The following is a 17145-nucleotide window of genomic DNA, read 5'->3' as shown; positions in this document are numbered from 1 at the left end:
TATTCACTCTCTCTCTGTGCTGTTTTCACTCAGGGTCGCTCTTGCTCCTGCTGCTGATAGTGGAGTCAAGAATTTCCACCAATATTTGTATGGGCATAAATTCACGTTAATTACAGACCACAAGGTTGCTTAGCCCAAAGTCACAAACCCCAACACTTGCCGCTGCACACCTGGCACTGGTCTTATCTGCTTATCAGTACAAAATTACATTTTGCTCTACTGAGAATCATGGAAATGCAGATGCACTTTCCAGACTTCTGTTACACTGCAGCTCTACAATCTGAAGTGAAGTCACTGCTTTCAATGTGAACCAGATAGACATGTTACCTGTTAAAAAGGATCAAATTCGACTTGAAATGCAGAGGGATGCTGTGCTCTCCAAAATTTACCTGTACACACAGTAGCGTTGGTGCGCGCATCAAGAAGTGACTACTGAGCTTAAACCTTACTACCTGTGTAGATTTGAGCCGACTCTGTAAGACTGTTGTTTATTATGGGGAATCAGAGCTGTTATTCCTCCAAAATTCCAAACACGAGTGTTAGAAGAGCTTCACCTCAATCACATGGGAATCGTCAAAATGAAAGCATTAGCTCATTTACATGTATGATGGCCTCAAGACATCGAAGGCATGGTCAGTGATTGCCTTCCATGCCAAGAAATGAAGACTTCTCCTGCACCACCCACGGCAGAGACTTCATGTGGAGTTTGCCAGACCACTTCTCGGGCACACATTCCTGATTGTGGTGGATGCCCACACAAAGTGGCCTCATGTTATTCCCATGAAGTCGACTACTTCAGCAAAGACCACTGATGCTCTCCGGAATGTGTTCACTACTTTTGGATTGCTGGAGCAGATTGTGTCTAACAATGGCACACAGTTCATATCATGCATATTCCAAACATTCCTGAAAAACAATGGAATCATTCTGATTCTCATCTCGTCTTACCACCCATCCTCAAATGGAGAAGTAGAGCGCATTGTCCAGATATTCAAAACAGCCATATTGAAGGGGAGGATGCAAACAGATTGGAAGTTGAAGAACTTTTTGATGGTGTATTGTAACACTACACATTCAACAACTGGCATATCTCCGGCTGAGCTGATGTTTGGAAGACAACTGCGGACCAGAATGGATTTGCTGTGTCCGGATTTGAAAGGAAAGATTGGTTCAAGGCAAATTGATCAGAAAAGCTCACGTGACACAAGTAAACCAGTTTGTGAGTTTAATCTTGGATCAGTCTGTTTGGGTCTGAAATTACTGTGGGACACCAAAGTGGCTCCTGAGAAGAATCATCAAGCCTCGAGGACCACTTACCTATGATGTTGAATCTTCCTGTGGAATCTGGAAGAGACACACTGACTGAATTATTTAATTTAATTTTTTTATTCATTCACGGGACTTGGGCTTCGCTGGCTGGGCCAGCATTTATTGCCCATCCCTAGTTGCCCTTGAGAAGGTGGTGGTGAGCTGCCTTCTTGAACCGCTGCAGTACATGTGGTGTAGATACACCCACACTGCTGTTAGGGAGGGAGTTCCAGGATTTTGATCCAGCTGGAGTGAAGGAACAACAATATATTTCCAAGTCAGGATGGTGAGTGGCTTGGAGGGGAACTTCCAGGTGGTGGTGTTCCCATCTATCTGCTGTCCTTGTCCTTCTAGGTGGTAGTGGTCCTGGGTTTGGAAGGTGCTGTCAAAGGAACCTTGTAGTGCATCTTGTAGATGGTGCACACTGCTGCTACTGTGCAGTGGTGGTGGGGGGAGTGAATGTTTGTGGATGTAGTGCCAATCAAACAGTTGCTTTGTCCTGGACGGTGTCTAGCTTCTCCAGTGCTGTGGTAACTGCACTCATCCAGACAAGTGGGGAATATTTCATCACATTCCTGACTTGTGCCTTGTAGATGCTGGACAGGCTTTGGGGAGTCAGGAGGCGAATTACTCATCACACGATTCCTAGCCTCTGACCTGCTCTTGTAGTCACAGTATTTATATGGTGAGTCCAATTCAGTTTCTGGTCAATGGTAGCCTCCAGGATGTTGATAGTGGGGGATTCAGTGATGGTAATGCCATTGAACCTCAAGGGGCAATGGTTGGATTCTGTCTTTGACCCAACACTTGTGTGGCGTGAATGTTACTTGCCACTGGTCAGCCCAAACCTGGATATTGTCCAGGTCTTGCTGCATTTTGACATGGACTGCTTCAGCATCTGAGGAGTTTGAATGGTATCAAACATTGTGCAATCATCAGGGAACATCCCCACTTCTGACCTTATGATGGAAGGAAGGTCATTGATGAAGCAACTGAAGATGGTTGGGCCTAGGACACTACCTTGAGGAACTCCTGGAGTGATGACCTGGAACTGAGATGACTGAACTCCAACAACTACAACCATCTTCCATTGTGCTAGGTATGACTCCAACCAGAAGAGAGTTTTCCCCCTGATTCTCATTGACTTCAGTTTTGCTAGGGCTCCTTGATGGCACACTCGGTCAAATGCTGCCTTGATGTCAAGGGCAGTCACTCTCACCTCACGAGTTCAGTTCTTTTGTCCATGTTTGAAACAAGGCTGTAACAAGGTCAGGAGCTGAGCAGCCCCGGCGGACCCAAACTGGGCATCAGTGAGCAGGTTATTGCTAAGCAAGTGCCACTTGATAGCACAGTTGATGACCCCTTCCATTAGTTTACTGATCATCGAGAGTAGACTGATGGGGTGGTAATTGGCCAGTTTGGATTTGTCCTGCTTTTTGTGTTCAGGACATACCTGGGCAATTTTCCACATAGCTGGATAGATGCCAGTGTTGTAGCTGTACTGGAACAGCTTGGCTAGGGGCGTGGCAATTTCTGGAGCTCAAGTCTTCAGTACTACTGCTGGAATATTGTCAGGGCCCATAGCCTTTGCAGTATCCAGTGCCTTTAGCCGTTTCTTGATATCACGTGGTGTGAATTGAATTGGCTGAAGACTAGCATCTATGATGCTGGGGACCTTTGGAGGAGGCTAAGATGGATCATCCACTCGGCACTTCTGGCTGAATATTGTTGCAAATGCCTTATCTTTTGCACTGCTGTGCTGGGCTCCTCCATCATTGAGGATGGGGATATTTGGGAATCCACCTCCTCCAGTGAGTTGTTTAATTGTCCACCACCATTCACGACTGGATGTGGCAGGACTGCAAAGCTTAGGTCTGATTCGTTAGTCGTGGGATTGCTTAGCTCTGTCAATCACTTACTGCTTAACAAAAACAGAATTACCTGGAAAAACTCAGCAGGTCTGGCAGCATCGGCGGAGAAGAAAAGAGTTGACGTTTCGAGTCCTCATGACCCTTCGACAGAACTTGAGTTCGAGTCCCTTTGAGAGGAGTTGAAGGAGAAATTGTTCAGCGTGAGAACAAGTTCAGCCAGACAGAGGAGAGTAGTGGTGGATGGGGATTGTTCGGGCCTCTGTTCGAGGAAGAAGCTAAGGGCCCTCAGACCATCCTGGTGGGGGATGGAGGTGTAGAGGGATTGGACGTCCATGGTGAAGAGGAAGCGGTTGGGGCCAGGGAACTGGAAATTGTTGATGTGACGTAAGGTGTCAGAGGAATCACGGATGTAGGTGGGAAGGGACTGGACAAGGGGAGAGAGAAGGGAGTCAAGATAACGAGAAATGAGTTCTGTGGGGCAGGAGCAAGCTGAGATGATCGGTCTACTAGGGCAGTTCTGTTTGTGGATTTTGGGTAGGAGATAGAAGCGGGCCGTCCGAGGTTGGGCGACTATCAGGTTGAAAGCTGTGGGAGGAAGATCCCCAGAGGAGATGAGGTCAGTGACAGTCCTGGAAACAATGGCTTGATGTTCAGTGGTGGGGTCATGGTCCAGGGAGAGGTAGGAGGAAGTGTCTGCGAGTTGACGCTCAGCCTCTGCGAGGTAGAGGTCAGTGCGCCAGACAACAACAGCACCACCCTTGTCAGCGGGTTTGATGACAATGGCAGGGTTGGACCTGAGAGAATGGAGTGCAGTAAGTTCAGAGAGAGACAGGTTAGAGGAGCAGAGAAATTGAGACGACTAATGTTGCGCCGACAGTTCTCAATGAAAAGATCAAGAGAAGGTAAGAATCCAGAGGGAGGGGTCCAGGTGGAGGGAGAATATTGGAGGTGGGTGAAAGGATCCGTTGAATGGGGAGAGGACTCCTGCCCAAAGAAGTGAGCCCGGAGACGAAGACGGCGGAAGAAGAGTTCAGCATCATGCCGAGCCCGAAATTCATTGAGGTGAGGGCGTAAGGGTATGAAACTAAGTCCTTTGCTGAGCACTGAACGTTCAGCATTGGAGAGGGGAAGGTCAGGGGGTATAGTGAATACACGGCTGGGGCTGGGATTGGAAGATGGGGTGGGGACAGAGGGACAAGCAGGGGTGGAGGGTCCTAGATGGGTGTTGGTGTCAATGAGTTGTTGGAGCTTGCGTTCCTTAGCACTTGAAAGAAAAAGTTTCTTGTTGAGGCGTCGGATGAGCCGAAGAATAAAATGAAACTGGGGGCACGCGCAGCTTTGAAAAAGGGTGCGGTGGTGCTGCTGGAGGGAGAGGTCGAGTGTGTTCACATGGCGGCGCATGGCACTGAGTGTGGATTTCAGAATGTGACGGGAACAGCAGTCCGAGAAACGTTTTATGTCCAGGAGATACCTGTAATCCTGGGTGGGTTCGAAACATGAGGGGTGGAATTACAGTTGAAATCCACGTGGGGTAAGTCGGAGACGGAGACAGTCACTGAGAAAGGAGATATGGCTGTGAAAGCGGGTTTTAGTAAACACCTTGTCAAACACCAGGAGGGAAATGGAAAGCAATGAAGGTGAGCAAGGCAACAGAGAGATACGGAAATCTTGTCGCAGAGAAGAACAGAACTTCTTCAAGGAGGTAGGCATTTCTTGAAGAGCAGTGGCAGTCAATTAAACACAGAGATAAAAACAAAAAAACTGCGGATGCTGGAAATCCAAAACAAAAACAGAATTACCTGGAAAAACTCAGCAGGTCTGGCAGCATCGGCGGAGAAAAGAGTTGACGTTTCGAGTCCTCATGACTCTTCGACAGAACTTGAGTTCGAGTTACTGCTTAGGCTGTTTCGCTCGTAAGTAGTCCTGTTTTATAGCTTCACCAGGTTGACACCTCATTTTTAGGTATGCCTGGTGCTGCTCCTGGCATGCCCTCCTACATTCTTCATTGAACCAGGGTTGATCCCCTGGCTCGATAGTAATGGTAGAGTGGGGGATATGCCAAACCATGAAGTTACAGGTTGTGTTTGAGCACAATTCTGCTGCTGCTGATGGCCCACAGTGCCTCATGGATGCCCAGTCTTGAGTTTCTAGATCTGTTTGAAATCTATCCCATTTCCCATAGTGGTAGTACACACAACACAATGGAGGGTATCCTCATTGTGAAGGCAGGACTTCGTCTCCACAATGACTGTGCGGTGGTCACTCCTACCGATACTGTCATGGACAGATGCATCTGCGGCAGGCAGGTTGGTGAGGATGAGGCCAATGTTTTTCCCTCACCACCTGCCGCAGACCCAGTCTAGCAGCTACGGAGCCACTCTTGGTGATGGACATTGAAGTCTCCACGCTCTTGCCACCCTCAGTGCTTCCTCCAAGTGATGTTCAACATGGAGGGGCACTGATTCATCAGCTGAGGGTGGGCAGTATGTGGTAATCAGCAGGAGGTTTCCTTGTCCATGTTTGGCCTGACACCATGAGACTTCATGGGGTCCGGAGTCGATGTTGAGGATTCCCAGGGCAACTCCATCCTGACTGTATACCACTGTGCCACCACCTCTGCTGGTGGGACAGGACATATCCAGGGATGGTGATGGTGGAGTCTGGGACATTATTTGTAAGGTATGATTCCATGAGGATGACTATGTCATTCTGTTGCTTGACTAATCTATGAGCTCTCCCAATTTTGGCACAAGCCCCCAGATGTTAGTAAGGAGGACTTTGCAGAATCGACAGGGCTGGGTTTGTCATTGTCGTTTCCGGTGCCTAGGTCAAAGCTGGGTGGTCCGTCCAGTTTCATTTCTTTTTTGTATCTTTGCAGCAGTTTGTTACAACCGACTGGTTTGCTGGGCCATTTCAGAGGGCATTTAAGAGTCAACCACATTGCTGTGGGTCTCCACCTTTGTAGGCCAGACCAGGTAAGGGCATTAGTGAACCCGATGGGTTTTTACAACAGGCAACAATGGGTTCATAGTCATCATTGGACTTTCAATTGAATTCAAATTCCACCACCTGCTGTGATGGAATTCGAACCCGGGTCCCCAGAGCATTACCCTGGGTCTCTGGATTACTAGTCTAGCGACAATACCAATACACCATTGCCTCCCCAAATCCAAGAAACCAAATTTCCAGGGATCTCCAGTCAGTTTCTGGGAAACATCTGCTTCAACTGGTGAAACCTGACTTGATTCAACAGACAAACCTGTAGCAGCTGCACCTGCAACTGTTGAACCTGAACAGAAACAAGTTGAACAGCAGAACCTTCCATTTCTAAGCACAAACATCACAGTTTCAGAATTTGAGCAGCAGCTGGTGTCACTGTAGTGCATCCATGAGCTTGAGAGCCAACTGGATTGCATGTTTATAGATGTAGTCAACTCGCAGCTTAGAGGTATACAGGGGGACAGGAAACAGGTGACCAACAGAGTCAAAAAGAACAGGCAGGTAGTGCAGGAATCCCCCGAGTGCATCCCACTCTCCAACCAGTATTCAGCTCTGACTAATGATGAGGGTGATGGTGCATCTGGGGAGTGCAGCCAAAGACAAGTCCATGGTGCCATGGGTGGCTCAGCTGCACAGGGGAGTACAGAGGAGACCAGAAATGCAATAGTGATAGGGCATTCTATAGTTAGGGGAATAGAAAGTTCGTTTCTGTGGTCGCAGACATGGCTGTAGGATGGTGAGATGCCTCCCTGGTGTCAGGTCATGGATGTCACAAAGCAGCTGCAGAACATTCTGGAGGGGGAAGGGTAAATAGCCAGAGGTCATGGTCCATATCAGTGTCAACGACATAGATAGAAAAAAAGATGAAGTCCTGTGGGCAGAGTTTAAGGGGTTAGGAAAGAAATTCAAAAGCAGGATCTTAAACGTAGTAATCTCTAGATTACTCCCAGTGTTACACGCTAGTCAGCATAGAAATAGGAGGTTAGAGCAGATGAATGTTTGGCTTGAGAGATGGTGCAGAAGAGGGGGCAGTTTCAGATTCCTGGGGCATTGGGACCAGTTCTAAGGGAGGTGAGATCTGTACAAACCGGATGGCTTTACACCTCAACAGAGCTGGGGCAAATATCTTTGCAGGGAGTTATGTGTGTGTTGGGCAGGGTTTAAGCTAGTTTGGCAGGGGTTGGGAGCCCGAGGATGAACTCAAATGGGACAAAATCAGAAACGAAAATGGAATGCAGAAAATTAGTGGATGAGTCTGGGTCAAAGTCCTGGGGTTCCCTTCCTAACAGCACTGTAGGTGTACCTACATCACATGGACTGCAGCGGTTCAAGAAGGCAGCTCACCACTATCTTCTCAGGGATAAATAAATGCTGGCCCAGCCAGCGAAGCCCACATCCCGTGAATGAATTTTAAAAAAAGGCAAAGGAAACAAAGGGTAGAAAACAGCGAGACATCGAGACAGAGAAGTTAAAATAGCGAGACTTCGGGACAGAGAAGTTAAAACAGCGAGACTTCGGGACAGAGAAGTTAAAACAGCGAGACTTCGGGACAGAGAGGCTAAAACAGTGAGACTTCGGGACAGAGAGGTTAAAACAGTGAGACTTCGGGACAGAGAGGCTAAAACAGTGAGACTTCGGGACAGAGAGGTTAAAACAGTGAGACTTCGGGACAGAGGGGTTAAAACAGTGAGACTTCGGGACAGAGAGGCTAAAACAGTGAGACTTCGGGACAGAGAGGTTAAAACAGTGAGACTTCGGGACAGAGGGGTTAAAACAGTGAGACTTCGGGACAGAGGGGTTAAAACAGTGAGACTTCGGGACAGAGGGGTTAAAACAGTGAGACTTTGGAACAGAGGGGTTAAAACAGTGAGACTTTGGAACAGAGAGGTTAAAACAGTGAGACTTTGGAACAGAGAGGTTAAAACAGTGAGACTTTGGAACAGAGAGGTTAAAACAGTGAGACTTTGGAACAGAGGGGTTAAAACAGTGAGACTTTGGAACAGAGAGGTTAAAACAGTGAGACTTTGGAACAGAGAGGTTAAAACAGTGAGACTTTGGAACAGAGAGGTTAAAACAGTGAGACTTTGGAACAGAGAGGTTAAAACAGTGAGACTTTGGAACAGAGGGGTTAAAACAGTGAGACTTTGGAACAGAGAGGTTAAAACAGTGAGACTTTGGAACAGAGAGGTTAAAACAGTGAGACTTTGGAACAGAGAGGTTAAAACAGTGAGACTTTGGAACAGAGGGGTTAAAACAGTGAGACTTCGGGACAGAGGGGTTAAAACAGTGAGACTTTGGAACAGAGGGGTTAAAACAGTGAGACTTTGGAACAGAGAGGTTAAAACAGTGAGACTTTGGAACAGAGAGGTTAAAACAGTGAGACTTTGGAACAGAGGGGTTAAAACAGTGAGACTTCGGGACAGAGGGGTTAAAACAGTGAGACTTTGGAACAGAGGGGTTAAAACAGTGAGACTTTGGAACAGAGGGGTTAAAACAGTGAGACTTTGGAACAGAGGGGTTAAAACAGTGAGACTTCGGGACAGAGGGGTTAAAACAGTGAGACTTTGGAACAGAGGGGTTAAAACAGTGAGACTTTGGAACAGAGGGGTTAAAACAGTGAGACTTTGGAACAGAGGGGTTAAAACAGTGAGACTTCGGGACAGAGGGGTTAAAACAGTGAGACTTTGGAACAGAGGGGTTAAAACAGTGAGACTTCGGGACAGAGGGGTTAAAACAGTGAGACTTTGGAACAGAGAGGTTAAAACAGTGAGACTTTGGAACAGAGGGGTTAAAACAGTGAGACTTTGGAACAGAGAGGTTAAAACAGTGAGACTTTGGAACAGAGAGGTTAAAACAGTGAGACTTTGGAACAGAGAGGTTAAAACAGTGAGACTTTGGAACAGAGAGGTTAAAACAGTGAGACTTTGGAACAGAGAGGTTAAAACAGTGAGACTTTGGAACAGAGGGGTTAAAACAGTGAGACTTTGGAACAGAGAGGTTAAAACAGTGAGACTTTGGAACAGAGAGGTTAAAACAGTGAGACTTTGGAACAGAGAGGTTAAAACAGTGAGACTTTGGAACAGAGAGGTTAAAACAGTGAGACTTTGGAACAGAGAGGTTAAAACAGTGAGACTTTGGAACAGAGGGGTTAAAACAGTGAGACTTTGGAACAGAGAGGTTAAAACAGTGAGACTTTGGAACAGAGGGGTTAAAACAGTGAGACTTTGGAACAGAGAGGTTAAAACAGTGAGACTTTGGAACAGAGAGGTTAAAACAGTGAGACTTTGGAACAGAGGGGTTAAAACAGTGAGACTTTGGAACAGAGAGGTTAAAACAGTGAGACTTTGGAACAGAGGGGTTAAAACAGTGAGACTTCGGGACAGAGGGGTTAAAACAGTGAGACTTTGGAACAGAGAGGTTAAAACAGTGAGACTTTGGAACAGAGAGGTTAAAACAGTGAGACTTTGGAACAGAGAGGTTAAAACAGTGAGACTTTGGAACAGAGAGGTTAAAACAGTGAGACTTTGGAACAGAGGGGTTAAAACAGTGAGACTTTGGAACAGAGGGGTTAAAACAGTGAGACTTTGGAACAGAGGGGTTAAAACAGTGAGACTTTGGAACAGAGGGGTTAAAACAGTGAGACTTTGGAACAGAGGGGTTAAAACAGTGAGACTTTGGAACAGAGAGGTTAAAACAGTGAGACTTTGGAACAGAGAGGTTAAAACAGTGAGACTTTGGAACAGAGAGGTTAAAACAGTGAGACTTTGGAACAGAGGGGTTAAAACAGTGAGACTTTGGAACAGAGGGGTTAAAACAGTGAGACTAAAACGGCGAGACTTCAGGACAGAGAAGTTAAAACAATGAGACTCAAGTAGGAGTAAGGGTAAAATAAAAGGATCCACATTGTATTCAGTTATGTCTGGGAACTCAGTCCTGTGATTTGCACAGCCTGCGCTATTTGGGGAATCCTAGACGCTCCTGGCGGTCTGGATGACCATGTGTGCAGGAGGTGCCTCCAACTGGAGCAACTCGAGCTCTGGGTTTTGGAGCTTGAGCGGCAGCAGGGGGCGCTATGGTGCATTCATGGGGCTGAGAGGTTTGTGGATAGCGCATTTCAGGATGTGGTCACCCCGCAGCTTAAGGATGTGCAAGCAGAGAGGGAATGGGTGACCACCAGACAGAAGAAGAGAACCAGGCAGGCAATGAGGGAATCCCCAGAGTGCATCTCGCTCGCAACTGTTTCTCAGCCTTGGAGAATGGTGAAAGTGACAATTCCTCTGTAGAGGCCAACCACAGCCAAGGCCCTGGCACTGTGGATGGTCCAGCTGCTCAGGGGTGAGGGGAAGATGTGTGGCAGGGCAATAGTGGTAGAGGATTTGTTAGTGAGGGGAGTAGATAGGTGCTTCTGCGGCTGTAGACATGACTCCAGGATGGTTTGTTGCCTCGCAGGTGCGAGGGTCAAGGATGTCATGGAACGGCTGTAGGACATTCCGAAGTGGGAGGGTGAACAGCGAGAGGTCATGGTCCACGTTGGGACCAATGACATGGGAAGAAAGAGAAATGAGGTCCTGCAAGCAGACTTTAGGGCATTAGGTAAGAAATTAAAAAGCAGGACTTCAAAAGGTAGTAATCTCCAGATTACTCCCGGTGCATGCAGCAGTGAGTATGGGAACAGAAAGATAGAGCAGATGAATGCGTGGCTGGAGAGATGGTGCAGGAGGGAGGGCTTTAGATTCCTGGGGCATTGGGACCGTTTCTGAGGGAGGTGGGACCTGTACAAGTTGGACGGGTTATATCTGAACAGGACCAACATCCTCGTGGGGAGGTTTGCCAATGCTGTTGAGGTGGATTTAAACTAAATTGGCAGGGGGATGGGATCCTGAAAAGTAGTTCAGAGGGGAAAGAAGCTGAGATGGAATTAGAAGTTAAAACGCTAGTGAGTGAGTCTGGAAGGCAGAGGAAACATAGGTTAGATAAGAAAGAAGTGAGTTTAGCAAGGCTAAATGGAATATATTTTAACGCAAGGAGCCTGAGGAATAAGACAGATGAGCTGAGGGCACAGATAGGTACGTGGGAGTATGGGGGTTTTGGCGGGAGGGGGGGGTTGCAATATAGATCAAGACATCAACTATAGCAGTGAGGAGGGATGATATCTTGGAAAATCATCAAATTGGGTCATATGGGTAGAAGTAAAAAAACAGAAAAGGGACAAACACGCTGCTGGGTGTGTATTATAGGCCCCCAAACAGTCAGGGAGAGATAGAAGATTAAACATGTAATCACATTCAGAGAAGTGCAAGAATAATAAGACAGTAATTGTAGGGGATTTTAACTCACTCAACCTATCTATATCCATCTGCATCCTCATGTCCTCCTCACAACATACTTTCCTACCTATCCTTATGTCATCTGCAAATTTAACTCCCACATCTTTACTCCCCTCATCTAAGTCATTGATGTAAATCATAAAAAGTTGAGGCCTCAGTACAGGCCCCTGTGGGACTCCACTCGTCACATCCTGCCAATCAGAAAAAGATCCATTTATGTATTTATAAGGAAAAAATTTTTCACCCAGAGGGCGACAGTGGTCTGGAACTCTCTGCCTGAAAGGGCAGTAGAAGCAGAAACCCTCAACTCATTTCAAAGGTGCCTGGAAATGCACCTGAAGTCCCGTGACCTCCAGGTCTATGGACCAAATGCTGGAAAACGGAGTTAGGCTGGGGGCTCGTTTCTCAGCTGGTGCAGAAATGACAGGCAGAGTGGCCTCTTTTTCTGTGCCGTAAACTTTCTAAATATTTGAAAAGAAGGAATGTGCAGGGATGTGGGGAGAGGGCAGGGGAGTAGCAATACGTGAATTGCTCCTGAGAGCCAGCATGAACAATGGGCCAAATGGCCACCTTCTGTGCTGTAACGATTCTGTGATTGGCTTGTTCCTGTGCTGTAAATTCCATATAGTCTATAAATATAAAATGAATTCTTAATGTCTCAAGGTAAATCTGTGCCCAGTGTTCTGCCCAGAGGATCCTGTTCACTCTTGCCGGTGTTCAGACTGTCCTGTACACCTGGTCAGTGTCCAGTATCCTGCATATCAGTCCTATGCCTAGTGCAGATGCTTCAGTATTGTGTACGCCTAGTCCAGGCTTGATTTGAGAAATAGAGATGAGGACAGGAGATACAACTTCACAGCCAAGAAATAATTTTGAAGTGCACTCACAGTTATAATATAGGAAAAGCAGCAGCCAACATGCACACAACAAGCTCCCACAAACAACGTTATAATGAACAGATACTGTCATCTGTTTATAGTGATGTTGACTGGAGGGTAGAAATTAGCCCAGCAACCAGAGAGAATTCCGCTGTTCTTCAAATGGTGCAATGGGATCTTTTACTTCTACCTGAGGGAAGAAAGGGACTTGGTTTAATGTTTCATCCGAAACCCAACACCTCTGACAGTGCAGCACTCCTTCAGTGTTGACCCTCCAACAGTGCAGCGCTCCCTTGGTGCTGCACTTAATTGTCAGCATGAATTATAGACTTAGGTCTCTGGAGTGGGACTTAACATTCTGACTCAACCCCAGGCCCAGGGATTGTATTACTCATAGTCCCTGGGTGAAATTAATCAGTGTAGACAAATGTTTCCAGATCAGTTATAGCAAATGTTTCATTCTAGAGTTAAATCCCCATGTTGAGATTTTCATCATCAACCTGGATGAATAGGCAGGTGCAATCTAAAATAAATGGATTAAAGGTGCTGTCTATCCCAGAGGGATGGTTCTAAATTTGACAGTAAACAGGAGTGGTACTGATGCTGGGGACAGGAATGTGCGGCAATTCATGCATGACTCAGCAACATTGGAATAGGCAGCAGGAGTAACATTACGTTTTACACACCGCGTGGCTGTACCTAGTGGCAGAGCATTGAGCAATATTCCGTTTCCACAGAAGCTTCACACAGAAATAAATTTAGCAATATATCAATGTTTTACATTCAATGTATTTTTGCAGAAAGAAAGATTGAGAGTCAGCACCTGTTCTGTCAAAGGTCATTGACCTGAAACGTTAACACTCTCTTTCTCCACAGATGCTGCCTGACCTGCTGAGTATTTCAGGCATTTTTTGTTTAATTTTAGATTCCCAGCATCCACAGTATTTTGCTTTTGTCCTGAATTCTAGAGTCTTTCATGGGCTCATCAGGAACATTTCAGCTATGCTCCTTCTACACACACAATGGAGTCTCTGGAAACTGATCTGAATTGGAGGTGAATCCCTTGTGGACTTTCGAGAGGTTTGAGTTTTCACAAAATTCCAATTCTCAGCTGTTCAGTGGTCTGTAAAATTTCTATTAGCACATTCAAGAGACGTGTATCAAAACCCAATAACCAGTAATTTCAAAGGTAGTTGGCTACACGCAGGGCAGCTGCGCGGGCCGGAGCGTGCTACACGCAGGGCAGCTGCGCGGGCCGGAGCGTGCTACACGCAGGGCAGCTGCGCGGGCCGGAGCGTGCTACACGCAGGGCAGCTGCGCGGGCCGGAGCGTGCTACACGCAGGGCAGCTGCGCGGGCCGGAGCGTGCTACACGCAGGGCAGCTGTGCGGGCCGGAGCGTGCTTCACGCAGGGCAGCTGCGCGGGCCGGAGCGTGCTACACGCAGGGCAGCTGCGCGGGCCGGAGCGTGCTACACGCAGGGCAGCTGCGCGGGCCGGAGCGTGCTAAACACATGGCAACTAAGTTGGAGTATGCTATACACAACAACAAACATTCTAATTTGCTTGGTTTTCCTTTCACTGAGTGAAGCCGAATGGCTCGGTTTCTTGGTCTGTGTGATTTAAGCAGCAAAATGAGGATTTATTACTTTCATAGGGAACATTGCAGAAAGGCTGAGTTTAAATATGCTCCAAATAAAACAGCTCACTGAAGGACCAGTCTGGTACAGCAGCCAGTCTTCTTTCCCCTCTCTATAGCTGAATGAAACGTGGCTTCAGTGCTAAGCAGTGCGGGTTCCTGGGCAAAGATCGCTCTTCGTCCTGATTCTTTACTGGAAGTGGGGATGCCAACTGGTTCACCCAGCTCATTCCCTCCCCATTCTGTGGGCCAGGTCTTCCGGCTCCTCCGTTCTGTCCCGCGGACTCCATGATCCTCCGCTCCATGGCAGTGTCTCAACTATCTCCGCGCTGAGAGCTGTGGGAGGACAAGAGGAGCACAGGCGATTCCTGCAAACGATTCTGGGAAATGTAGGTCCCTCTCCCATTCGTCTGTGCCAATGTTATAAACCTGCACAATACTGGTCACGTTGTTCAAGTGCCAATTATAGCCTCCCACCACATAAATCTTTCTCTGTAACACACAGCAACCAGCCTCAGACTGACCCGTCCTCATCGGACTAACGCTGGTCCACTGGTCAGTCTCGGGGATGTAATATTCAACAGCCAGGACATCAAAACAGTGATCAACATGATCCATGCGGCCGCCAATTGCATAAATCCGCCCGTTCGCACTGACCATTGAGTGAAGAACCCGTGGCTCCTTCATGGGAGTTTTGAATTCCCAGAGGTCAGTTTCAGGAGTGTAGCAGTGAAGAGATTTCTTATCCTCAATGGTGATGCCGTAGCCTCCAGAGATATAGAGCTTGCCCCCACTGGATGTTCCTGCATGTCCCCAGGTCCGCCGTTTCAGGCAACACACATTCGTCCATTCATTTTTCCGAGCGGAGTAACGCTCGACTGTAGAGAGGCTCCCAGACCGATTTCGGCCTCCAGTAGCAAACAACATTCCTTGCAGCACGTCCAGCTGGAACTGAATGCGAGCTTCCTGCATAGATCGAATCCGCAGCCAGCGATTGAGATGGGGGTCATAACGGAAACACCAGCTGACTGCCCCTTCCCCACTCCTGTATTGTAGGTGTTGACCTCCCACTATATACACAAAGTTATCCAAAACAGCGACGCAGGCATGACTACATCCTACCTCCATTTCTGGTCTCTCCGTGAACTGGCGTGCATTCCAATCCGGAAGAGCAAAGACTTTGCGGCTGACTGTCCGGTCATTGTCGGTGTAGGGAGTGCCACCAAAGGCAATGAGGGAGACAGTGTCTGCGCGGATTCTGGTCCGGGCAGACTGCATCTCATGTTGGCGGAATGGCAGGATCTGGTAGTTGAAGGCTTCCAGCAGGTAGTGACGACACAGAGGATCTTCCACCATCACAGCCTGTGTCTGGACATTGTCCACTAGCTCAGAGGATTTCATCAGGGGAAAGCGGATATAGCAGAGGACCAGACTGGCATTAGCTCGTCGAGACTCATCATACTGCAACCATCGGATAGCAGCACGGAACAGGTCGACCTCACTGCAGTTCTTCAGCTTGTTGCTCTTCAGGAAGAAAACAAGTCTCTCGAGGGGAAGCTGCAGAAAATCCTCCTCCTCCGCAATCTGCAGGAAGTGAGCAAAGGTGAAGACATCCACTGACTCTTTCAGGGAGGAAAGGCTGAAGGTGGCGGCCATCTGACCAATATTGAGGCAAGTCTCCACACTCATGGCTGACTTCAGGAACTGCTCACACAATTCCACCACAGGCACAATCTGCAGGAAGACTGCAGCTCCCAGCACGTCTTGGATACAGTCGAGGTCCAGGGTCACCTCAGCACTGTATGCAAAATCAATGATGTGTTTCAGACCCTTGGCCGACACACCCTTCAACTCAATGACATCTTGGCCTTCTTCTCGCATTCCCCCAGTGAACATTGCCCTAGAAAGGAAGAAAAATAAACAAGAATTAACTGAAAATATCCAGATGGATGATCTCATCCTTATCACAATGTGTGGTCCTGTGTACAAATTGGCTACCGTGTTCCTGCACTACAACCCGTTAGCTCCATTTCCTGTAGCCTTCTTTGCTCTTAGGAGAATAATCCCGGCTTCTCCAGTCTCTCCACATATCTGAAATACTTCATCCTTGGTACAAAAGCAAAATACTGTGGATGTTGGAAATCTGAAATCAAAACAGAAAATGCTCGAATTACTCAGCAGGTCAGGCAGATTCTCTGCAGAGAGAAAAAGAGTTAACGATTCAGGTCTGTGACCTTTCCTCAGGGTTCTCAGACATGTCACAAATGTGAAATGTTAACTTGGTTTCTGTCTCCACAGATGCTGACAGACCTGCTGAGTATTTCAAGCATTTTCTGTTTATATCCCTCATTCCTGGTATCTTGGTAAATTTTCTCGGCACTCTCTCCAGGGCCCTGACATCCTTCCTGAAGTTTATGCCCAGAATTGTATGCAATGCTTTTGTACTCTATGCCTCTATTTAAAAAGCCCAGGATCCCATATACCTTATTAACCATTCTCTCAACCTGTATGCATATAACTTTTAACTCTGGACTATTTCCTATTGTTTCCTCTCTATTTCCTGTTTGTACTAAGATAAATGAGTTATAGAATAGTTAGAGTACAGGGGTAGGCTATTTGGCCCACTGTATCCGTGCTGGTTGGTTCTCTGCAAGTGCAACTCACATAATCCCACTTCACTGCCTTTTCCCCCGAGCCCTGCAAATCTTTCTCTCTCCAGACAAAGGTCCAATTCCCCTTTGAAAGCCACAACTGAATCTGCCTCCACCGCAGACTCAGGCAACGCATTTCAGATCCTAACCAATCACTGCGTAAAGTTATTCACGATGTCGCCATTGCATCATTGGGCAATCGCTTTGAAATTGGTGTCCCCTGCTTCAAAATACCATAAAAAACAGGGGAAGTAGGCCATTCAGCCTACTGAGCCAGCTCTGCTATTCAATAACGACTGACCTGATTGTGGCCTTAACTCCGCTTTCCTGTCTGCTCCCCATAACCCTCGACTTGTAAATCAAAAATCTGTCTAAATTAGCCCTGAATAGCCCTTCCACCAATGGGAACAGTTTCTCCCTATTTATCTACTCTGCCCAAATTCATGAATTTGAATACCCCTATCAAATCTTCTC

At 47.3% G+C, this 17145-nt stretch overlaps 1 protein-coding gene across 3 annotated transcripts in view; it reads right to left on the bottom strand.

Annotated features, from left to right (window-relative positions):
• Positions 1 to 13196: 13196 nt before the first annotated feature.
• Positions 13197 to 17145, bottom strand: part of klhl26 (kelch-like family member 26) — a 30638-nt gene continuing 26689 nt past the window's right edge. Inside the window, exons 1-2 of one of the 3 annotated variants that reach the window (XM_041203834.1) lie at positions 16019 to 16134; positions 13197 to 15920 (exon numbers count right to left, since the gene is read on the bottom strand). In XM_041203834.1, the coding sequence (XP_041059768.1) occupies positions 14339 to 15920; positions 16019 to 16050 (1614 nt within the window). In that variant the 5' untranslated portion in view covers positions 16051 to 16134 and the 3' untranslated portion in view covers positions 13197 to 14338. Of the gene's footprint in view, positions 15921 to 16018; positions 16135 to 17145 lie in introns of those variants that run through there. The other 2 variants (XM_041203835.1, XM_041203833.1) reach the window with 2 other exon arrangements.

This window comes from Carcharodon carcharias, chromosome 14, assembly GCF_017639515.1.
Source record: "Carcharodon carcharias isolate sCarCar2 chromosome 14, sCarCar2.pri, whole genome shotgun sequence".
Taxonomy (NCBI): Eukaryota; Metazoa; Chordata; class Chondrichthyes; order Lamniformes; family Lamnidae; genus Carcharodon; species Carcharodon carcharias.
This window is presented reverse-complemented; position numbering and strand designations above follow the sequence as displayed.